The following is a 25,619-nucleotide window of genomic DNA, read 5'->3' as shown; positions in this document are numbered from 1 at the left end:
TAACATGAATTGCAGCTGTTAAAAGCCAGACTTTTATCTTTAAGTATATTTCATGCCTGTTCTCTACACTTATCACATCAGGATTTACCTAAACAGCTGCAAATGAGATAAGAGACCACATTGATTAAGGTAGGTATGCTATCAAGTGCCCAGATAGTGCCAGAAGTTCCATGATGGAAAGAATAAAAATTAATAACAGGAAAGCTTGACGCATTTACAGATATCTGCAGATGGACGGCAATGCCTTTTATGATCATGTTTAATTTTGTAAGTTCATTGTCTCCATTTTTATTAATGCATAGTATGTTTTGTTTGGAGTCTCCGAAAATCGTGAAAGTATTTAGTGGTGATGTAAAATCATTATTATTATTATTTGTTAGGTATGTTGGCGAATAAAACAATCGTTATGATTGGATTGTTTTGATCACGTTTTAAACCTACTTCTCTCCAAAAATTACGCATATTTGGCTGAGTTACGAGATATTAAACAATCGCCTTGTTAATGATCTTGCCTGCTATGTTAATAGCAACAACCGTGAATATTTCTAGTTTCCACATTCCGAGGGGGTGCAGCTCCTTTAAGGCACACCCCCAATGGAAGGTAGCTGCATGTACCATTTTTACTGCATATCAACATTCTTGCCATTCTTAAATCTCTGGCAGTACGGTACCAGGAATCGAACTCATGCCCCCAAGAATGGGAGTTAATTGTGCTAACCATTACGCTGGCGGACATTCATAACTACAAAAAAAAACAGACTTATAGCATGACCGATGCGTGCTTGCAACTATTCACCTATTTGTGCAACGTCATCAGAGCTGCAGTACATCTACGCTACGGAGGTGGACATTTGTTAACTATGAAGCAAAGATGGACAACATTACGTTGACATGCGTTTGTATTGCGCACATAATACAGATGAAACTATTCACAAATTTTGGTGATATCATCGGAACTTCAGTAAGTCTTGTACCCGCTTTGAAACAGATTCATTGTTCTTCTCTGACGAATTATGTTGGGGGGGGGGGGGGGTCTTGTACATGAGATTTATCTTTTTCATTTTCTTTGTCTCAAAAAGTCAGTGGCGAGGGGGGGGGGAGGAGTGATTTAATACTCAATGGGGTCTAACACATGAGTAAATACGGTATTTACCGTATTTATGCGAATAATCCCCGCATCCTAATTTTAGGAAGGCTCATTTTTTTTTTAAATGTCAACAATGACGCAAATAAAACCCGCACCCCAATTTCATGCCTCAATTCTTTTTTTAAATATACGGGGATCATTCACGTAAATACGGTAATTAAACAAGCATGATTCAGCTCTTAAGTGCACTATGCAGGTATTTCCTCACTGCTGAGTTCAGAAGCACTCGCAATTTGCAGTTTGAATGGTACAATAGCAAGTAAAAAGGAGAATAACACAGTAACCGATAAGTTTAAATTCTTTAAAGAGTTAAATCAAAATCAAGCATATTTAGAGGAAGTGCAATACCAGAAAGAACAACATGCAGGTAGATAAAAGAAGAGGAAAAGTTATATTTGTAAACTCTGTTCAAGATTACGTAGGACTTCACAGGAAGAAAATGAGAACTAATGACAACTGTGCAGTAATAGACTGTTTACATAAGAGGTTTTTTACAAAAGAGGTGCTACTCAGAGGCTTAAACAGAATAAGATATTTTATTTCAAGGAGAAATAAATATTGCAAAAAATTTAATCAGCCGTGGCTTCATTAAATGTTGTGCAAATTGCAATTATTTTCTTAAATTTATCTTCAACTTACAAATACTGATACAGTATAGTACAGCATAAACTTATAATATTTCACTATACTGCATAAATCTCATAATGCAGGTCTACATGCTGTCCCCCTTGCAGTATAACAAGCTTCTACTATACAGTAACATTGTAAGTTATCTAAATGAAGAAGGTGACTTCTCTGTTCTTCAACCAGAGTTTCCTTCAGAGAAACTATTTTCAATTTTCATACAAATCTTAATGAGCATGTCAATGCAGAAAAGTCACTGGTTAGTAAAATGAATTACCTAGACTGGCCACCAAACATTCCAAATGACCACTGATCATATGGTTTAGAGGTTGAAGATGATGGTTTGGGAGCTGCCTGCCCTGCAGCTCCTTTAGATGGGGGTGGTGGCTGGGGTTCTTTAGGTGCTCCCTTAACATCTTTGCTTGCTTGTTCAGGTTTAGGAGCCTGCTTAGCACCTCCAGGTTTGAAGAACTTCTCAAATCCTTTTGGGGGTCGTTCACAGAATATTTGCCACTGCTGCAGGACAGATTCCAAACTTGGAGCTCCAGAAACATTTCTAAGCAATGAAAGACTTCTTCTCAACTGCAACAAAGTAAGAAACATACATAACAATATTACAAACAAGAAGTACTTAGATTTTTTTTTGCTAGTTGCTTTACGTCGCACCGACAGAGATAGGTCTTATGGCAACGATTGGACAGGGAAGGGCTAGGAGTGGGAAGGAAGTGGCCGTGGCCTTAATTAAGGTACCGCCCAGCATTTGCCTGGTGTGAAAATGGGAAAATGTCTGCCAACAGTGGGGTTCGAACCTACTATCTCCTGAATACTGGATACTGGCCGCACTTAAGTACTCAGAGAAAGGCTTTAGTTGTAGTTGATTCTTATTGTAAGCTTGGGACCTTTTGTTGTTCAAGTGCATGGATACCTTGTAGGAAATGATGCTCTTTGTTGACGTGGTATCTCCGGAAGTATAGTATTTTGGCTTGGGATGGAATTAGGACTGGTACTTCAGGGCTTAAAATAAGGTCTCTCACATGAGCAGTTAAATATTAACACACTAATTAATTTCAAGTTCCTAAGATGCTGACTAATGGGCTCCAGATGTACAGCGAGCAACTTTATTTGAGGACTCATGAAATGTGTGAAACTGGAGACCTCCCCTTGCCACTCAGCCCTTCATGTTACAAGATCTACAGTTATTTGTATCTATGATGGGAGTGTCCTCCACACCACTGTGCAGCATCAATGAATAGGCATTAGTTTCACGCAGTGCTGTCAAATATTCCATTATTCACATTCCGCTACAAGCATTCACAGAATTTCTACAAGGCGAGCACTTTGGCTCGTCTGCTGTGCACTTGTTTTAAGAATCGGCAGTCTGGCAACACTTAACTGCCCTGGCATATGCATGGGAATATTTTTCCAATGTTGTAACTTGCACATTCTGCAGCTTCTCTTGTAGCCATGATCGGTTTGAAAAACAAATGCGACAACAGCAGAAGTGCATATACCTCTGGTGACTGAATTTCTTAAAGGAATCTGTTTTAGTTGTCATTTATCACAATGTCCACTTCCACCAGCAAGAATAAAGTAGGCCTAGTTCACAGTCAAGGGAGAGAAACATGGCTAATATTATAGCTTTTTTGTGATTAAGAGAAAGAGAACAATTTGTTTAGCTTAACAGTTTTCCAAGCAACAAAGGAAGCTGCAGAAGCAACCAGCAAGTTGGTAAGCTCTATAAAGAAAAGCAGAACAGAGCTTTAAGCGGCCCAGGAGAGAAGAAAAAACTGTTTTATTTATTTTACAACTTGCTTTATGTCTCACCGACATAGATAGGTCTTATGGGGACGATGGGATAGGAAAGGCTTAGGAGTGGGAAGAGAGTGGCCGTGGCCTTAAGGTACAGCCCCAGCATTTGCCTGGTGCAAAAATGGGAAACCACAGAAAACCATCTTCAGGGCTGCCTTCGATTTTTAAAATATCAGAATAAAACAGAAATTCTTATGGAACGAAGTGACATGTTCAAATGGTCCTGTTACCTACGAACTCTGTGGGCAAATAACTGATAAGGGGAAGACAAAAGACCAGTCATGTATCTCAACAAAATTTACATCCAACTGACTTATACTATCAAGAAGTGTTAGCCGGATGAAGATACTGCTGGTGTTTTAATATACGACAGTGCTGCAGAAAGGTGGATTAGTGTTCATGCTAACAGTATGGAAGGTTTTGTTCCTGGGGCACTGTTAATGTTCAAGTCAAAGACAAAATCTGGGAACTATCATGATGAGATAAATCCCCAAAACTTACTAAAATGGCTCGAGACCGAGCTACTTTCGAACATTCCTGAGGCTTCTATTATTGCGATGGGTAACACACCATTTTACAGCCAGCAAATAAATAAACCACCAACTTCAAGCAGGACAAAAGAGGAAATGAAGACATGGGTGTCTCAAAATTACATAGATTTTCCACCAGATGCCAGAAAGTGAGAGTTACTTGATATTCTATAGGTAAGAAATTGAACCCAACATTCACTGTAAACAAGCTTTTAAAATATTTTGGACATACTGTTACAAGGTTGTTCCTATATCACTGCAACTTAAACCCATAGAATACATCTGGAGTAGTGAGGGGAAAAAAGTTGCTGAGAAAAATGTAAACCAAACAAATGTAGACACAGAAACTTTAGCAGGGAAGCATTTACCAGTGTAACAGCAGATAACTGGAAGAAGGCCTGTGAACATGTGGATAAAGTGCAAACTATTTACTGGAAGAACAATGCTTTGCTAGATGAAGTACAAGAACAGCTGATCATTAGAATTAGTAGTCAGAGTGACTACGACTCAGACAACAGTACTAGACCAAACGAAAATTACTCCAGTAGCAGCGATTCGGTTGCCAACCAAATCTTGGGCGTTGTACCTTTGGAAAAGGCCAGTAATGCTCTTCACTTGGTCATGGTTCACCATTATATTTCCACTCTGACACGCATTTTTTTAAAAGGAAAGGTTATACGAGTATTTTGTTTTGAATTTGATCCACACATTGTGTTCCATTTCCCTACTTCAATCAGTCAATCAATCCATCCATCAATAAATAAATAATTCAACAAATAAATAAATAAATAAATAAATAAATAAATAAATCAATCAATTAATCAATCAATCAAGGAAAGAAGAAACTAACATTCAGAATAGCTGATTGAACCACTGAGGGATTTATAATTGTTTTTTATTTATGTGCTTGTTTATTTATTTACTAGCTGATGTACCCGTTGCTTCGCTACGGAATTCTAGATTGTATACAGAATTCTAGGTTAGGTAGTGTACACGTTGTAAGCAAGATTGTATTAAATTGCAAAGCTCTTAACATTACCCTAGAATCATGACAGAGAAGTCGCCAAATGTCTTTTCTCATATGAAGACTGGGTTAGGGAATTTTTATTGTAATGGTAGGCAAGCGGGCCTACCATCAGTCACATCAGGTTGGGAAGTTTTCATTATAACGGCAGACACTCATTCTCCGCCTGCCTTTTTACATCCTCAGAAAGACTGCCTTAATGATTTTCCCAGCTGAAATCAACATAGGGCATAACAAGGGCGTCAGTAAGAATGGCGCTATTAAAAGCAATGCTTTCATATGAAATATTTGATCAAGTGAAAAACCACACATTTTCTCACTTTTAATGAACAGCACTACGCTGCCGATCTAACAGCCAAAAGTTCCAGAGTTGGAATGACCAAGCCGCAGACAGCCATGATCCGTGAACACCCTTCGTCTCTTTTCGACAGGGGAGAGGGGTCGAATAGTGGAGAGTCCCAGGGCAAAAACCCAATGAGTTGGAAAAGCTCAATTCATTACACTGGTGGCGCAAAAAATCTATCTGACTTGGAGGAAAATTTTTCCACCAAGCCAGAGGAGAAACCCCATCTTCACTGCTAATTTGGAATAAAATGAATGTAGAATTTAATAAAAGTGAAGAGGAAGAAGGTTTTCTTAAGAAATGTCTCTTTGTAGGGTTGAATTTTGAGTTATTTAATGAACTGTGGTGCTATAATTTGAAATAGGCCTAAATTGTAATTGTAGGCTGCCTAGTGTGTGCACACTGCTCATTCAAAACAGCGTGTCAGAGTAGGAATCGAATAGCTGGAATACTATGATGAACCAGTGTGTTACGTACCAGCAGTATAGAAGAAAGTTTTCTAACTCCCCAGCCATTTCCCGCCAATATTCAGTCAAGCTGTTATACTCTGTACACAGCAGTAATCCCGTCTATCGGAGTTGAGTGGCAAAATAAGACACAAAGAACATCGCAACAAACAATGGTCAATGTAATGTTATTGTTGATCAATGTTATACGCTTTCGATATTGTAGGCCTTCACATTTATTTTTCTCCCGACTCTCAAATACCATTCTTATCATAGTTGGTATGGTAAAAGTGAATAAAACATAAATGATCGGAAATTGTATTCTCTATAATTGATGCCTTTGAGATGTGGTGTTGGCAAAGAATGCTACGTGTACCCTGGACAGAAAGAACTAATATTTCCATTCTGGACGAACTCTGCATCAAGAAAAGTCTATCTTCCCGTGTGAGTGAGCATTACCTCCAGTCCCTTGGCCACATTTTAAGACAAGACGGAGAGAACTTGGAAAAGGTAATTTTACAAGGCAAAAGTGAAGGCAGTAGACCTCGAGGGAGAACAGCAAGCAGATGGATAGATCAGGCGAAGAAGATCACTGGGCTACCACTTCATCATATTAACGAAATGTGAAAACCGCTCGGGATGGAGACATCTTGTCAAGATTGTAACACGGAAATGATGGAGTTATGAGGTCACGACGCTCAGTAATGAGCACAACGACTAATGATGATGATACCTTTTCTTATGTTGTACTTTTCAATAGGACCAATAACAAAGGTATTTAAAAAATAAATTTTAGGCACCTTCCCCTAAACTACAATTTTATCCAGGATGAATAAAATTGTTCATACCTTAGACTGTGATTTCTTATTCCCCAACTCTATATACCGATTTTCATTAAATTTTGTTTACCCATTTTCTCGTGGCTCGGCGTTGATATGGACTTGCAACAAAAATACAAATTCATTAATATCTGTGTTATAGCCAGTACGGTAAAAATGTATAAGATATAAATGATTGGAAACTTAATTCTACATTTTTGTTATGTAGTATTTATTGATAGGGCCACTAATAATATATATAACTGAGAACTAAATTTTAGGCCTTACCTCAACTACCATCTCACTCAGTGTGAACAAAATGATTTACAGCCTAGGTTGTAGTGGCTCATCCCTCAACTTTACATTCTCTTCAGCCGTTTTCTCGTGATGCATGTACATACATACATCTACAGTATATATATATATATATATAAAATAAGAGTTTTGTCCGTACATTGCTTCAGAATTTGAAAAGAATGGTATTTCTGTATCGGTCATGTCCACAGTAACAAGGAAATGCAATTTTTACTTTTCCGTAATTTCTGTCTGTCTGCATGTATGTATGTACACATCACTAGAAAACAGCTGAAGAGAATTTAATATAAATCAGTATGCAAAGTCGGGGAATATGTCGCTACAATCTAGGCCATAAATAATTGTATTCACGCTGATTGAAATGATAGTTTAGGGGAAGGCCTAAAATTTAATTTTCAAATATTTATGTTATTAGTGGTTCTATCTTAATGAAAATTAGTATGCAAAGTTGGGGAATAAGTTGCTACAATCTAGGCTATAAATAATTTTGTTCACACTGAGTGAAATGGTAGTTTAGGGGAAGGCCAAAAATGTAATTCTTAAATATTCACGTTATTAGTGGTCAAATCTCATTGAAAATTTGTATGCAAAGTCGGAGAATGAGCCACTAAAATCTAGGCCATACATGTTATTCACGCTCAGTGAAATGGTAGTTTGGGGGAAGGCCTAAACTTTAATTCTCAAATATTTATGTTATTAGTGGTTTTATCTTAATGAAAATCAAGTCGGGGAAGAAGTCGCTATAATCTAGGCCATAAATACTTTTATTCACGCTGAGTGAAATGGTAGTTTAGGGGTAGGCCTAAAATTTAATTCCCAAATAATTATATTATTAGTGGACGTATCGATAAATACTGCATAAGTTATGTAGAATTATATTCCCGATTATTTATGTCTTATACATTGTTACCATACCGACTATGATCAGAGATATTCATGAATTTGGATTTTTGTTACTAAGTCCTTATCAGCGCCCAGTCATGAGAAAATGAGTAAATAGGATTTAATGAAAATCGGTATGTAAAGTCGGAGAATAAGGAACTACAGTCTACGCTTTAAATAATTTTATAAGACGCCCTAATATCACAGAGTCTAAAGAAAACTAAATGTGAAGAACTACAATATAGGAAGCTCAGAAAATTGATCAACAAGAACATTACATTGACCACTGTTTGTTGTGATGTGCTTTGTCTTCTGTTGCCACTCATCTCCAATATATAGGATTACTGCTGCGTACCGAGTCTTTTGTTAACATTTGGCGACGATGGGATAGAAAAGGGTTATCTATGAGTGTTGAAGGAAGCGGCCTTGGCCTTAAGGTACAGCCCCAGCATTTTCCTGGTGTGAAAATGGGAATCCACGGAATAACACCTTCAGGGCTGCCGATAGTGGGGTTCGAATCCACTATCTCCCGGATGCAAGCTCACAGCTGCGCACCCCTAACCACACGGCCAACTCACCCAGTCATACAAGTGCAATGGTCTGCCTAAATATTATCGGGAAGAAGCTGGGAGTAAGGTAACTTTCTTCTTTAGCATGCCACTCCTCTGTTTCATAAATTTTCTGATAATATTGGTACAAAACACACTGGTTCATCATAGTATTTGAGCTATTCAATCCCTACTCTGACGCACTAATTGAAGTGAGAAGTGTGCATATTTAAGGGAATAATGGCAGAGAAATGTTCACGGCTGTCTGTGGCCTGGTCATTCCAGCTCTAGAACTTTGGACTTTTAGATCGGCATCGTAGTACTGTTTGTTAAAAGTGAGAAAATGTGTAGTTTTTCATTTGATCGAGTATTTTATGTGATAACATTGCTTTTAATCGCTACATTCCTACTGACGTTTTTGTAATGACCTATGTTGACTTCAGTTAGAAAGAATGACTTCGTGGTTTTCCGGATTATCCCGTAGCGAAACACGGGTACATCAGCTAGTACATACATACATACATACATACATACATACATACATAAATTATGGAAAAGTGCATTTCCTTGTTACTGTGGACATGACCAATACAGAAATACCATTCTTTTCAAATTCTGAGCAATGTACAGACAAAACTCTTATTTTATATATATAGAATCGAATGCTCATCTGATACACGAGTATGTGTGTCTTTGCCTAGAGTCCACAGTATCCGTAATATTAGTACAAACACTTAACCAACATTTCTCTCACTGAAGTATTTGGTTGACATCCATTGTGTAATCCCGATACCCATCAATGTCACAAAGTGGGAATTTTCACCTTTTTGATACCGTATATTTACTTAAAACAAGCTAACGTGATACAGACCATAAAACCGATTACCTGCAAACCTGTCAATGTTACGTGCTTCAGGCCAATGAAATGTGACTGTATTACAGGATGTCGAAGATTTCATGGGTACACCACGTCACCAACGAGCAAAGTACTCGGTTATGCTAAATTTAAAGTCTTAACCCTCACAAAACAAATTTGATCACAACTTCTGAAAAGGTACATGCACCTTAATGAAACTGACCACAAAAGGCAAATTAGAAGGAAACTGTGGACATGGCAGAAAAGATTCTGGATGTGAGCCCCCAACAGTTGTTCGATATCCACAATATGGCAAGCCTGATGCAGGGAAACAAAATAGGAAAAATAGGTTGTCAAATTTCTATGAGGGGACAGCTCCAGAAAAAGAATTGTAATGAAATGATGTTGCAACCATCCAGACACCTTTGATAAGTTAATAGCATAAATGTCATCTATCTTCATTCTCTTCTCCAAGCTTGAAGATTCAAAATTTAAACTTATACACCTTTGTAAAATGCAAATAAACATAAATTATTGATTATTTAGAGCATCTTATGACAAAGTAGCCCTCTTTTTTAACCCACATTTGTTATTCACTACCTCATGTGAAAGAATGAAAATTCATTCACAGATATTGTTCTGCATATCCTTTGATGATCCCGCCAACACTTGAGTCTGCACTGGACTCTTGCACCTACATCAAATGAACCACCACATGCAACACTTCATGTTGTAGATCATCGCTAAATAGAAGCTTGTGGCGTGGAATATTTGGCACAATAACTCATCTACTGGGTTCCTTTTACAGCATGCACTATAAGTAAATTGTACTGAATAGGTGGATACAGTAAATTTTATTCTTGGAAGAATTCTACTTATTGTTATCTTCAATACGGAACAGACATCAGATATGTTACTTGTAACATGCTTTATGTCGCATGGTGAAAACAGGGTAGGAAGGGGCTAGGCATGGGAAGGAAGGCCTTAATTAAGGTACAGCCCCAGCATTTGTCTTGTGTGAAAATGGGAAATCAGGGAAAACCATCTTCAGGGGGCGCCAATAGTGGGATTCGAACCCACTATCTCCTGAATGCAAGCTCCCAGCTGTGCAACCGTAACCACACAGCCAACTTGGTCGGTTATTGTTTTCTAAGATTAGGTTTAATAAAGTTAGCATGCAGATCTTTCCACAGAAGAAAGAACTATAGAAACAGAAAACTGCTATGAATAAAGATTGGATGTATCACCATGTTATCAAGCTTCAAATGTTAGTGTCCAAAGTCAAAGTGAAGAAAAATGAACTATAACTTTTCATGGTAATGATTCAGGGCTATGTAAGTGCTAATGACCCAAAAAATTTACATTATAAAGGTAGAAAATTTAAAGTAATCTTATAAAAGTGGGCTAAACCCCACCATTGTCAGGTCCCAAGTCCGGAATGAGAAAGAAGGAGGGTTTGTTGGTGTGGCACCCAGCTGTAAAACTGCCAACGCTGAGTGTTGGGTGACGAGAAATAACCTGACTCCCTAACGGGGCCAACGGATTTGGACGAATGAGCCCCTTTAAACGGCTTTGGGCGAATGAGCCCCTTTAGGTGGGGTGATGGTCCCCAAAGTGGAGGAAAAGCCACTGGAATCCACTACGCAGCGTCTGTTCTCCAGGTCAGGGGCAGCTGCACAAGGCGTCTGTCCTCCAGAGGAGCGGCCTCATTATCACCTCACCGGATCACATCCAGAGTTGTAATTCGGGACCTAGTCCCACACAGGTGACATCTTGACAGTGAACCATGGAAGGTCTTTTAAGGAATACTCCACCGGCTAAACCAAGTGTTCAGAGAAGGCAGCATTCGGATACGGTGGGCTGCCACTTAAAAGATTCCGTGAAGTCAGAGGTACGGAAATACCCCAGTACCACATACACGAACAAGACAAAATGAAGAATCAAACCAAAGCAGATAACATACTTCTCTACACACAATATAAACTCACTCATGCAAACCGGTAAACTAAAAGTGATCGACATAATGGACCAACACAAAATTCTAATCATGGGATTACAGGAAATTAGAAACACTGACCAGGATGCCTTGAAATCTCAATGGTACAGACTTTATAAAGGTATACCCGGGAAGAGAGTGATGAAGAATGTCCCACAATTTGGAACAGGATTTTTGGTCAGCCTTAAAATAATAAACTCAGTTCAAGAATTCAAATCACAGTCTCCACGACTCTCAACGCTCGCCTTAAAAGCATCTAATGAAAAATATACTATAATATAATAAATACTATAATAATAATAATAATAATAATAATAATAATAATAATAATAATAATAATAATAACAACAACAACAACAACATACATTACATACATTATCATTATAGACTGTTATGCCTTCCAGTGTTCAGTCTGCAAACCTCTGTGAACTTACTAAACGTCGCCACAATCCTCTCTTTGCAACTAGTGCTCTGGCCTCATTTAGCTCTATACCTCTTATCGTTAGAAACTGAGTCTAACCATCGTCGTCTCTGTCTTCCTCTACTTCTCTTACCCTCCATAGCAGAGTCCATTATTCTCCTAGGTATACTATCCTCCTCCATTCGTCTCACATGACCCCACCACCGAAGCCGGTTTATGCGTACAGCTCCATCCATCAAGTTCATTCCTAAATTAGCCTTTATTTCCTCATTCCGAGTATCCTCACGCCATTGTTCCCACCTGTTTGTACCAGCAATCATTCTTGCTACTTTCATGTCTGTTACTTCTAACTTATGAATAAGATATCCTGAGTCCACCCAGCTTTTGCTCCCAAAAAGCAAAGTTGGTCTGAAAACAGACCGATGTAAAGATAGTTTCGTCCGGGAGCTGACTTCTTTCTTACAGAATACTGTTGATCGCAACTGCGAGCTATCTGCATTGGCTTTACTACACCTTGATTCAATCTCACATACTATATTACCATCCTGGGAGAAAACACAACCTAAATACTTGAAATTCTACCTGTTCTAGCTATGCATCACCAATCTGACATTCAATTCTGTTGAATTTCTTACTTACTGACATCAATTTAGTCTTCGAATGGCTAATTTTCATACCATACTCATTGCACCTATTTTCAAGTTCCAAGATATTAGACTGCAGGCTTTCGGCACAATCTGCCATTAAGACCAAGTCGTCAGCATAGGCCAGACTGCTTACTACATTTCCACCTAGCTGAATCCCTCCCTGCAAATTTATACCTTTCAGAAAATGATCCATGTAAACTATAAATAGCAAAGGTGAAAGATTACAGACTTGCCTAACCCCTGTAAGTACCCTGAACTAAGAACTCATTCTACCACCAATTCTCACTGAAGCCAAATTGTCAACATAAATGCCTTCGATTGATTTTAATAATCTACCTTTAATTCCATAGTCCCCCAGTATGGCGAACATCTTTTCCCTCGGTACCCTGTCATATGCTTTCTCTAGATCTACAAAACACAAACACAACTGCCTATTCCTCTCGTAGCATTTTTCAATTACTTGCTGCATACTGAAAATCTGATCCTGACAGTCCCTCTGTAGTCTGAAACTACACTGGTTTTCATCCAACTTCCTCTCAACTACTGATCGCACCCTCCCTTCCAAGATGCTAGTGAATACTTTGCCTGGTATACTAATCAATGAGATACCTCGACAGTTGTTGCAATCCTTCCTGTTCCCATGCTTATAGATAGGTGCACTTACTGCTTTTGTCCAATCTGAAGGTACCTTACCAACACTCATGCTAATCTTACTACTCTATGAAGCCATTTCATCCCTGCCTTCCCGCTATACTTCACCATTTCAGGTCGAATTTCATCTATTCCTGCTGCTTTATGACAATGGATTTTATTTACCATCCTTTCCACTTCCTCAAGTGTAATTTTACCAACATCATTTTCCTCCTCCTCCTCATGACCTTGGCTGTTCGCAACACGACCAGGATGATATCCTTTTACGTTGAGAAGATTTTCAAAATATTCCATCCACCTCTCCAATGATTCCCTGGGTTCTATTAAGAGTTCACCTGAATTACTCAGAACACTGTTCATTTCCTTTTTCCCTCCCTTCCTAAGATTCTTTATTACTGTCCAGAAAGGTTTCCCTGTTGATTGACCTAGCCTTTCTGGGTTATGACCAAAATCTTCCCACGACTTCTTTTTGGATTCAACAACTATTTGTTTCACTTTGTTTCTTTCATCTACATACAATTCCCTGTCTGCCTCGGCCCTTGTTTGGAGCCATTTCTGATAAGCCTTCTTTTTACATTTACAAGCTGCTCTCACTTCATCATTCCACCAAGATGTTCGCCTTTTCCCATCTTTACACACAGTTGTTCCTAGGCATTCCCTTGCTGTCTCTACCACAGCAACTCTGTATGCCACCCATTCTCTTTCTATATCCTGAACCTGCTTACTGTCTACTGTTCGAAACTTCTCACTAATCACATCCATGTACTTCTGTCTAATTTCCTCGTCCAAGAGATTTTCTACCCTTATTCGTTTGCAGACAGATTTCACTTTCTCTATCCTAGGCCTACAGAGTTCACTACAGATCAGATAGTGGTCTGTATCATCAAAAAATCCCAGAAAACTCGTACATTCCTAAAAGATTTCCTGAATTCAAAGTCGGTTAAGATATAGTCTATTATGGATCTGGCACCCCTAGCCTCCCATGTGTAGTGGTGAATAGCCTTATGCTTGAAGAATGTATTCATATCTGCTAAACCCAAACTAGCACAGAAGTCCAGCAAACGGTTCCCATTCCCATTAGCTTCCATATCTTCCCCACATTTACCAATCACCCTTTCGTATGCTTCAGTTCTATTTCCAACTCTTGCATTAAAATCACCCATTAGCACTATCCTATCCTCGCTGTTGACCCTGACCACAATATCAATCAATGCTTCATAAAACTTGTCAACTTCATCTTCATCTGCACCCTTACATGGTGAATACACGGACACAATTCTCATCCTAATTCCTCCAACTGCCAAATCTACCCACATCAGAGGATGGTTGCCTAGTTGTACTTCCTCTTAAAACAAAAACCACCACAACCACCACTACCCACATCATTCGCTCATTTACGTGCCCAACAGAAACTATGTTGCGTGCAATGGTATTCTTGACAAAGAGCCCTACCCCATACTCTGCCCTCCCAAACACCCGTCAAGTACACTTTATAATCTCCTATCTCTTCCTCGTTATCTCCCCTTACTCGAATATCACTTACTCCTAGCACATCCAAACGCATCCTCTTTGCTGACTCAGCTAGTTCTACTTTCTTTCTTCCATAAGCCCCAGTAATATTGAAAGCTCCCCATCGAATTCCATTTCGTTTGCCAAGCTGTTTCCAAGGAGTCCCTCACCTGTCAAATAAGAGTGGGACTCCGTTATTCCCATAGGTACGAGGCTTGCTTAAAATGTTCTAAGCTCGGTAAATTCATGAAGCAGGATGCTACGCTACATACGCATAGTCCAAGTGAGGATCTCTCATCTAATGGTTATGGATCACCAGTGGATTGTATAGTCCTAGTCGCCTGAGCACAAGGAGGGCCATGACTCGGAATATGTCCGAGATGCCTACTCCCATTCCATAGCAACTGGTATCCCGACTCTCAGGAACACTTACTAGGCCACTCAGCCGTTGCCCATGGTTCATGAACTAGGACGTGACTACAGTAACCCACACCATGAACCATAAAGTAATAATAATAAAAATAATAATAATAATACTATAATAAACGCCCATGATAAAAATGATAAAAACAACTCCTCAGAAGACCATGAGGAGACAGAAGAATTTTGGGACCTATTGGACCAGACCATAGTTCATCATTATCATCATTTCCCAACTCCAGTTTCCCGGGTGTGGTGTACAAGCGCTCGCCATCTCCTTCTGTCTCCATACATCTTCTGTTCCAGTACATCCTCCCATTTGTATCCTCTCTCCTCCACATCTGATCTTACAGTCTCTATCCAATGTTTTCTTGGTCTTCCCTGTGGTCTTCTTCCTACGAGATTAAGGTCAAAATATTTTCTGGCAGGTCTTTCCCTCTTCATTCCCATTATGTGCCCATACCACTAAAGTCTGCGTTTCTTTATGACACTGGTAATAGGAACCTCAATACCAGCTACTTTCACTTCATTTCTGATCTTGTCCTTTCTGGTAGTTTGGTTCATGGTTCTAATGAATCTCATTTCAGTTGCTTGGATTCTACTGAAGTCTTTGTTTAGTAGGGTACAGGTTTCAAAACCATACGTGAGGATTGGTACAAAGTAAATGTGGTACATCATTGTTTTCGCTTTTTGTGGTAATCTGCAGTCCCAGAGAAGATTTCTGACTTGACTGTAGAAGTTCAATGCTTTCTGTGTCCTGCTGAGTATTTCCTGCCTAACAGTGTTGTCTTTCGAGATTCGGCTTCCGAGGCACTTGAAATGGGAATCCGATTCGATTTTTGCTCCTTCCAGAAATATATTTGAGCTTGTTCCTTCCCTGTTGATGGTCATTTCCACTGTCTTTGTTTTGCTCATCTTCAATCCAAAATTTTTGAATGTGTTGTTCCATTCATTAAATTTCTTCTGAACTTCAGCTTCTGTCTTCCCATAAAAGCACATCATCAGCAAATACCAGGGAGTTTTGGTTCACTGTCCAGTTTCTTGATAGATTTGATGACCTTGTCCATTACTATTACGATCAGGAGTGGTGACAGAGCACTAGCCGGAATGCACTAGCCATGTGTCTTGGTGGGTGTGCTATTTACAACTGATGAGCCCAACTTAGCACACTGGGGCAAAATGCTGGCAACCAAGAATGAGTTAGCTGGAAATAATGCCCAATAATGGACCATTTATATTGGTATTATAAATTTACTCATTCGGGACTCAGGTTCCCTGTGGGAACAACATCTATATCATTTACTAGGACCATTCGAGAGTCCTGAAAGAGTGTCCATTGACTTCTTCCACTGAAATGAAGAAAAAGAAACGAGGAACATTTGAATACATTACATGAAAAGAAGAAGAAATAATTGCCACATGCAGGGTTGACAACACACATGTTACTATCGTATCATCCTGCCATGTTGTACAACCTATGTCAAACATTAGTCGGTACAGTCAAGCTGAGAAGAAGAAAATCTAAATTCCACGTTCAAACCTACTCGGAAAGTACAACTGTATGAGCGGCATTGATCGAATGGATGAAAATGTAGCCCTATATAGGGTTGGTAAAAAGTGGTGGTAGCCAATATGTACATGGCTTTTAGACATCATAGTGAACAATTACTGGAATCGGGCATAGAAATAATTAAGCAACTGGAATTTAGATATAGATTATGACTTACCTGAGGCGTTCCATGCCCGTCCTAAGACAGGTGGAAAATATTTATTACAATATATACATGTAATTACAATATATACAGGTATATCTGGGTGATATATTTTGAAGAGAAATGAATACTGATGTTTTTACTTTTTTACAATTAGAGAGCAGACTATGAAGGCTATTTATTTTTGCTAGTGGCTTTACGTCGCACCGACACAGATAGGTCTTATGGCGACGATGGGATAGGAAAGGCCTAGGAGTTGGAAGGAAGCGGCCGTGGCCTTAATTAAGGTACAGCCCCAGCATTTGCCCGGTGTGAAAATGAGAAACCACAGAAAACCATCTTCAGGGCTGCCTTCAGTGAGATTCGAAACCACTATCTACCGGATGCAAGTTCACAGCCGCGCACCCCTAACCGCATGGCCAACTCGCCCAATGACTACGAATGCATTATGCAGTCATTACAAGTGTATTACAAGGTTACAACGTTCATTCCCGGTGTGCATTCTGTGGAAGATACTACATAGTGTTCATTTGTCAATCATACTCTGGATTATTCCTCACCAAGAAAATGCACAGTGTGTGTCGTGGTTTACATGTGCAATCTGGAGCTAATGTGTTGTTTGTGCACAGAACTGATTATTGCTAGATGAAATCGTAGGCCAAGTGTTCAGTGCTTGGTCATTCTTTGATTGATTCTACTATTCCACAGTAGCCTTTTTACATTGTGAAGTATGCTTTGATTAACAGAGTACAGTGAGGTGACTGGGATTGTTTTTTCCTCATACAGTTATAACTTGTGGTAAATTGATTCCACGGTGAAGATGCTATTTTGTTCATGAAAATGAGGTTAAGAATGGACAGTCGTCTTATCCTCATGAAATCATCATTCTGAAACGTAGCCTTCAAAACTATGTACATGTACAATAGTACAAATACTAATACGGTCATTTAAGCATTTAGGAGTTCGTTCTTATAAATGACTGATGCCAGCTTCTATTAAAACTGATTGTAGTTGGACATTAATTCAAAACAGCTTTTTTTTATTATCATCATTGCTGGTCCTATGGTGTAGGGGTAGCGTGCCTGCCCCTTACGAGGAGGCCCCAGGTTCGATACCTGGCAAGGTCAGGGATTTTTACCTGGACCTGAGGGCTGGTTCGAGGTAAGCTCAGCCTACACAATTACAACTGAGGAGCCATCTGACGTTAAGATAGCAACCCCAGTCTAGAACACCAACACCAATCACACAACACCTCATAATGTGCAGGCCTTCAGGCTGTGCAGCTGTCACTTGGTAAGCCAAGGCCCTTTGCGAAATGTGACGATAGGTTAAAACCACTAAATTAACTTTTTTCTTGCCGTGGGAGCAGTATGCGTCGCGGAGCCTCTCGAAGGGAGTGTGGCCCCCGATCATGACAGAGTTTGGCCTGGATTTGCAAAGATAGGTTACAGCTACTAAATTACATTTTTTTCTTGCCGTGCGGGCAGCATGCGCTGCGGCGATAGTTAAGAGCCTCTTGAAGGGAGAGTGGCCCCCGGGGGGGCCACTGTTCTCCTGACAGAGCTTGGCCTGAATTGGCAATGATGTCACAGCTACTAAATTACATTATTTTCTTGCCAAACCTTTTGCAGTGTTTTTATTTTGCGCGGGTTGGTAACAGAACCAGCGAGTTAGGAATTCTGGGAATGATGTCATGTCGGCCAATGCCTGTGCTCAAGATTGGCCTGCTAATGGTTAATGGCGCGTGAAATATTTCATTAGGTTATACAAGTAAATGTGCCTTTCTGGGCGGGTTGTGGGTCCCTGGCATTGGTAGTGAACACATCTCTGTTCTACAGGGATTTTAATGTATGATTCATATATATTTCTTCGCGAAGTAGTGTGTTATGAGCTGGAGTGAATACACTAGGATTGTACCACATTGTCTACCATGGTAGCTATGATCACGATATAAAGTCACATAAAACTATAAACTTGAGTAGAACTTCAGCCCCATCACATCACTTTATCTTGAAATTTAGGATATGAAATCTTATAAATCTTAACTTGTATGACATGAAGGAGAGAAAGAAATGTTCACTGCCACTGCTGGGAATCCACCACCTCGCCCTAAAAATTTACTTTACTTTTACTGTACATTATAATAAAACTTCCATATTTTGAAAGTAGGCTAGTGAAGGAACACTGCTACTGGCTAAATATATTCCATTACATGTCACTCCCATAATGTAATACAGCTAATTACCTAGACAGGTGCCATCACACCAAATGAGCTGGCCATGTGGTTTGGGTCGCATAACTCTTCGATCACTTTCAGGAGATAGTGGGTTCGAACCCTGCTGTCGGCAGCTCTGAAGTTTTCTGTGGTTTCCCATTTTCATACCAGACAAATGGTAGGGCTGTTTGTTACTTAAGAACACGCTCGCTCCCTTTCATATCCTAGCCCTGTCCTATCCCACTGCCGCCAGAAGATCTGTCTGATTCAGTGCAATGTAAACCAAACAGAGCAAAAAGCACCTAAACCATGTTTTCTAAACCCTTATGTATCCCTTCGCTCGGCATACATACTTTGTTTTCTACAGTTGGCTTTACGTTGCACCAACACGACATGTTTAGCCCAACTTTGTTAATGTTAATATCTTTAAACAGATAGGTCTTACAATAATGATGGGATAGGAAAGGGCTATGAGTGGAAAGTGCCCGTGGGCTTAATTAATGTAGCCTACAGCCCCAGAATTTGCATGGTGTGAAAATGGGAAACCGCGTAAAACCAACTTCAAGGCTGCCAACAAAGGGGTTCGAACGCACAATCTCCCAAATGCAACCATACATAGTGAAGATAATCTGGCAAGTTTTCTAACCCCACATGTTCAAAATAAAGCAGTGGTAATAAATTAACAAAAAGGCACCTAAACAAAGTCTAACCCTTTATACTAAAGCTAAAAGGTTTTCTAACCCTTTATGCAGAGTGAGAAACCAAAGGTGGTAGCACTGCCCAATCAAGTGACATAGCAGCTAAGAAGGAATGAGCAACAATGTCCATGTCTAGTGCAGCACAGTCCTGAGTGCTAGTTGGTGTGAACATGCTGAAGTTCTGCCCAAACATGACTGCCACAAAATTAATGGTTTTCAGTTACTTAAAACTTTGATACCCAGTTCTTGAGGTATAGTTTAGAGAACCAACATGGCAGCCATTCCAAAAAGCTCACAGGCTTGTCAATATCAGCATTACAAAATATTGGTCTGGATAAGTTAGGTCTGCTAGTGACAATACCAATGGGCTGGATTAGTTAGGCCCAGCTAGTGACAAGACCATTGGACTGGAAACAAGCAATGGGAGTCTGGAGGCCTATAGCATCCTCTGCAGTACACCTAAAATGTGATAAAAGTTAGGAAGTGAGATAAAGTATGGTTATGTTACACCTAAAATATGAGAACAATTATAAAGTAAGATTTCCCAGAATGTGGTAATGCTGTGGCCACACATCATCCAAGCTCTAACTGAGACAACATGAACATTGCCATGATCACAGCTGATCACAGTTAGCAGTTGACCAATAGGATAAAAAACGGTGGCTATCTCTAATTTGAGGCTGCCTCGGTTTTAATTCTTCTATATACATAAAAATACTTCTTGGGGAGGGAGAATCCCTGGCAAGCATCAAGGAAGGATCTCTCTTATCTGCTACTTCAGGTATTGTAAATCATTATCAATCAATCAATCACCAGTGATCTGCATTTAGGGAAATCGCGCAGGTGGCAGATTCCCCATCATTTTTCCATGATTTCAACATCTGAACTGCATACTGAAGTGCCACGTGCTTTTCTTATTTTGTTAACCATCAAAGATATTTCTGATCTGGTTCTTCTCCTTCAGACGTGAGAACAGAGTCAAACTTGTATGCATCACCAATATTTGCAGTACCAAATAGTGGTACAGTTACTTGGATCCTATTACTGCATTGGGTAGGTTATGCCCGTGGATATATGCAGTTTAAAAGATTCTTGTAAAAGAAATAGAAAGAGGGGGACAGGTTGCTTTAAGTGATACCACACCTATGCGGCATAACTTATCCACACAATAACAAAATGCTAAGCATGATGTTCTTATTCCCCTACACCTTATATTCGATAATCAAAACACGCATAATAATCTTGATAACATAACTGACACTTCGCCATTCTTTCATAAAAGAAAAGTATAAATTTAATATAGGCACACAAATACTGAAGTACACAATTAAATTACTTCTGATGTTGTCATGGCAATTACCCGAGACAGGCCTGTACAGCCCTTTAAAGAAATACTTCAACTAGATTGGAATCGCCTCCAAAATATAAATTCCACAGAGGGGCATGAGGCAATTAAGTATCTGTATGACGTACTACAACTGTACAAACAATATTTAAATTACAGAGAACTCTTGTTATATAATTTGTAATGTACTGAGACTTTCTACAAGCAACATTTTGCTCTATATTGAATAACACTATTATCTCACAAAACTACAACCGTAAAATACAAACAGCTTTCCTGCATAGACTTACATAACCTGAGCTAACTGTAAAATTACCTATAACAGTATGGAATTACCAGAGTGGTATCGATCTTCTCTCGATTTCTGCTGTTGCAGAGGAGTCTTTCGATTTTTCTGGCTGTTGTAAGAAGTCTGTGAGCCATTTTAGCGATTTTTCACAACAAAATATAATTTTTTTATCATACATAGACCGAAACTCTTTGCTTGGCTCAACCTCTCACTGTACGCCGCACAGCAATCACTCTCTTGTCTTCGGTGTACAGCATCGCCAACAGCAAGAAAGTGAATTACAAATAGAGAAGAGGATCCAAAGAGGATACCTTGAGCCTAACGTACACCCTCTCTTTGCGTACACCTGTATTATCGCCTATCAGCGTTGGCAGTGCACGTGAGACATTGGTCATAATTTTCAATGTACTTTATGAAGATTATTGTATATTTATCGTTGATTTATTTAACAATATTATTGCCATTATAAGCAGTGCAGGATACGTGAGATTGAACACCAAAGAGGATACAAAACCACAATACGTTTGTAGTAAAATTTGGTGCTCCTGAATACAACTAACAACAGTAACGTTTTTCAGTTGTTCGCATTTAAACTTCTTCAAGCATGTACATGTAATCCAGTGAGTGATCGAAATATGTTGGATATTCAAGGATTGTTTAATTGTGTATCAGCAACAGCAGGTTTACTAACACAACTTCTATACTTCGTCTTTCGAGCAAGCCACTCAATTGGTTACCTCATAGTGAGTCTAACGTACACCTGTATTATCGGCGTTTGCAGCGCATGTGAGACATTGGTCTTAATTTTGAATGTACTTTATGAAGATTATTGTATATTCATCGTTGATTTATTTAACAAGATTATTGCCATTATAAGTAGTGTAGGATACCTGCTAAGCCAATCTTTATTTTGTTTGCAGAACTGCTGGAATGGTTTTAAGGGCTTCGTTACTTTGTTATATCAGTCATTTGAATTATATTTCGGTGCTTTATTTTCTGTTCTTATGAAAATAATATATTTTATCGGTAGTATTCCTGAATTAGTAAAGCACGCTCTTATTCTCATTGGATCTAGCATTTGGTACATAATATGGCTTGTGCCGCTCAGTATTTTGTATTCCTTTACTCTGCTCATATACTTGGCTGGAAGGAGCTATGAAGAGCTGTATTCTCTCACATTTACAATACTTGAAGGACTTTTCCAAATAGTTGTTAATATTGTTTTAACATTCTTGGACTTCCCTTTAGAAGCTCTGCTTGGGTTGTGTGCTGGAGTTCTTCTCGGTGTGGGATTGTATAAATATTCCAGCCATATAACTCATTATGGGATATACTGCATTAGTTATGCTCGACAGCATATAAGACGAATTCCTATGCAGATGAGGCGAGGTGTGTTATGGTTAATAACAGAATTATTTTCTCGCCATCGCAGACATCAAAATATGAACAATTCCACAAGTTCTGAAGACTCATTTGGTGATAATACTAATCTGAGACGTCGGCCAGTTTCAAGTAGTCGTTCAAGTGAACACCCTTATAGACTTAAGAAACAATTTCATAAACAGTTGTCAAACGACCAAGAAAGTAATCTGTGTATAGTGTGCCAAGATGCAGAAAAGTGTGTTGTTATTTTTCCTTGCCGTCACGTATGTTTGTGTAAACCATGCTGCATCATTATACAAAGAGGACCTTGTGAATGTCCAATTTGTCGAGCGCCAATGAGATCTACAATGTCTGTGTTTTTATAGGTAATATTACAGTTTATGGAATTGTGTTTCAACGGAGAAACAAATCAACTTTATGCGTCATGTCTGAATGACTATATGCCCGTATGTTGTGTAATCCTGTCTGTTGCATCCTTATATCTCTCAAGTTTCCTGCTTCAGATAAATATAGCGTATGCTTTCATTACACAAAAGACAGTTTTTAAAGAAATGTAAATAAGTCTTGAAAACTTTTATTGAAGTTTTCATTTTTTGGCCTATGCCTTAAACCTGTAAATAACGATCAGTTTTGAAGAGAAATGTAACACTTTGTAGGCCTATTTGTGTAAAATGAACATTAAATGTACATTTTGATGTAACTTTTCTCCATCAAATTTGTTAATTATTGAAATTACAAGGGAAAAAATGTAGCATTTTTATAAGTTTGTTATCTGTACATGGAAAATTTATTTTATTGTATGTATGGTACCTAATTTGTCTGAAATTACCATTTATGTTATAGGCTATAAAATTCTATCTTATTATTGATGTTGATGAATCGCACAAGTAGTGTTACATTCCCTTGTGCTTCATCTGTATGTGTCATATCCAACTGAATCAGCAGTTCTCCAAATATGAGCTTTAAAAATTTTACTTCAGGGAGTTTTAGAAAAAATTATTATTTATGATCTGGAATTTTCAGAATTATGAAAATGATATCTTGGCAATTAACAGAGTTTGAAAGTAATTGAGTAAAAATAATCGAATTACTTGTAACAAATAACTATTTTTGTAATTGTGACTCATAATTTACTTCTGGAAATAAAATTGTAATTGTTAAATTCTGTTAATCGATATACATTGCTTGGAAGAAGACATGTGAAAACATTAAGTGATAATGAAGATAACTTTTTCAGTTCTAGGCCTACTACAGCAAAACCAGTAGTTTCACCAGTGCTGAACAAGATACTTTCTTCCCTCTCCAGTTCTTCCAAAGACTTCACACATATACTACAATGTCCATTACTGCTGGGGGATGTTTGTAAAATTAAAACTCCGGGATAAACAATTCCTTGCAAACTTTGGTATCTTTCCAGCCTCATGCAAAAACACAAATACTAGTGATTTCCTAAAGACTTGTGTTCTGTAAAGTGACCCTGGTCAGATTAGGTTTCACATGTGTAAAATACCATATCCAATCTTAGTGGAATTTGAATTCGCACAAACTTTTTATATTCAAATATACGTTAGATGAAACAGTATATCAGTTTGCCAGTAGATAGTGAGCACATGAACATTTTACTACACACTGGGGTAATTTTGTGCATTGTGGGATGTGTGATCTAAATAAACATATGCAAGTCCTGAAGTCTCTGCTGAAGTGCACAGTTGGAATTCCAGTAACATTAAGTGATGAAACGAATAGTCACCCCCCCTCCGTGGGTGGAGGAGGCAGACAAAGAAACAAATAATTCACCCACTGTATCCCCTGCCTGTCGTAAGAGGTGACTAAAAGGGGCAACCAAGGGCTGATCCAATTAGAACCATGAAACTACTTGTAATTAGTACCATCACGCAGGGAACACCGTGGGTTGCATTTACTTGCGCGTAGTACCACTATGTTAGGTATGCAATAGGTTTATGATTAGTAGCGACAGTGTGTGAATCAGGATGTGGGTTGTACAGTACATGTGATTCATACCCCTTTATAAGCAACACCATGGTTCTGCCTTACCTTTGCTCAGTTCCCACTATGTGAGAAATTCCATGAGATAGTAAGAGTCCCTGTGGTTAGTCCACCTACGTGAGGAACGCATAGGTTTGCGTTGCCTGCAAATAGCGCCGCAATGTGCGAAACACCATAGGTCCGTCTTACATGTGCGCATTACACTACCTGTGAATAGTACCATACTGTGTGGAATACCGTGAGTCTCTGCTACTTTTGATTAGTACCGCAACCTTACACATAGCATGGTTCTACTTTCGTAGCGATAAATACAATTATGAGGGGCTGATGACCTGGATTTTGGGCCCGTTTAGACTATAAGCATAATCGATTCAGAATCGTGCTATAGAAGTAGTCCCTTGGTCAGTAATACTGTTGTTTTGTGCTAGCTTCTGTGCACGTGAGGCACTGTGGGTCCAATCCACTGATCGTTTTAAATTCATATCCGTCCATCCATTCATTCTTCGTCCTCACGTTTTGAATTCTGGTCAGTGGAGGATTTTGGACTTTTAAGTTGTCATATTATTTCATACCATTAGGGGCCGATGACCTTGATGTTAGGCCCCTTTAAACAACAAACATCAATCAATCGAATAGTCATGGCAAGTGAAAAGTCATACTAGATCATCTTGCGAAGGTGTGTTCATATTTTTAGGGTTTATAATATAAGAGTAATACTAAGTTAAATCTATGTGTTACATGTTTTCTGGCGAGTTAGGGTGGCAGCTAAAAATTGCTGGGTTGCATGAGTGAATACCTGTGGAGGGAGCTGGGAGTGAATGTGTTAATTATTTCTCAGGGAACTGTAATTCCACCCAATTACTTTTTCCTTGTACTTTTCCAGTCACTGGCTGTTAACTCTTGCAAAAATAAACTTAGAAGTGTAGGATTCAAGAGTAGATTGGTGTTTTTGTTTAAAAATACATCAAAATTTAGAGACTGTTA

At 38.9% G+C, this 25,619-nt stretch overlaps 2 protein-coding genes across 2 annotated transcripts in view; one reads left to right on the top strand and one right to left on the bottom strand.

Moving 5' to 3' along the window:
* Afg3l2 (AFG3 like matrix AAA peptidase subunit 2) overlaps window positions 1-21,464 on the bottom strand; it is a 268,652-nt gene extending 247,188 nt beyond the window's left edge. The window contains exons 1-2 of the mRNA XM_067147372.2: window positions 21,293-21,464; window positions 2,049-2,353 (exon numbers count right to left, since the gene is read on the bottom strand). Of these exons, the coding sequence (XP_067003473.2) occupies window positions 2,049-2,353; window positions 21,293-21,379 (392 nt within the window). The 5' untranslated portion in view covers window positions 21,380-21,464. The remainder of the gene's footprint in view (window positions 1-2,048; window positions 2,354-21,292) is intronic.
* Window positions 21,465-21,606: 142 nt separating this feature from the next.
* Window positions 21,607-23,795, top strand: LOC136874824 (uncharacterized). The gene has a single exon (XM_067148503.2). It carries the CDS (start codon window positions 21,881-21,883, stop codon window positions 22,991-22,993), a length of 1,113 nt encoding a protein of 370 aa, XP_067004604.1. The 5' UTR covers window positions 21,607-21,880; the 3' UTR covers window positions 22,994-23,795.
* The last annotated feature ends 1,824 nt before the right edge of the window (window positions 23,796-25,619 follow it).

Source organism: Anabrus simplex, chromosome 5, assembly GCF_040414725.1.
Source record: "Anabrus simplex isolate iqAnaSimp1 chromosome 5, ASM4041472v1, whole genome shotgun sequence".
In the NCBI taxonomy this organism is placed as follows: Eukaryota; Metazoa; Arthropoda; class Insecta; order Orthoptera; family Tettigoniidae; genus Anabrus; species Anabrus simplex.
The sequence above is the reverse complement of the archived record's forward strand: the minus strand, read 5'-3'. Positions and strand labels throughout refer to the sequence as shown.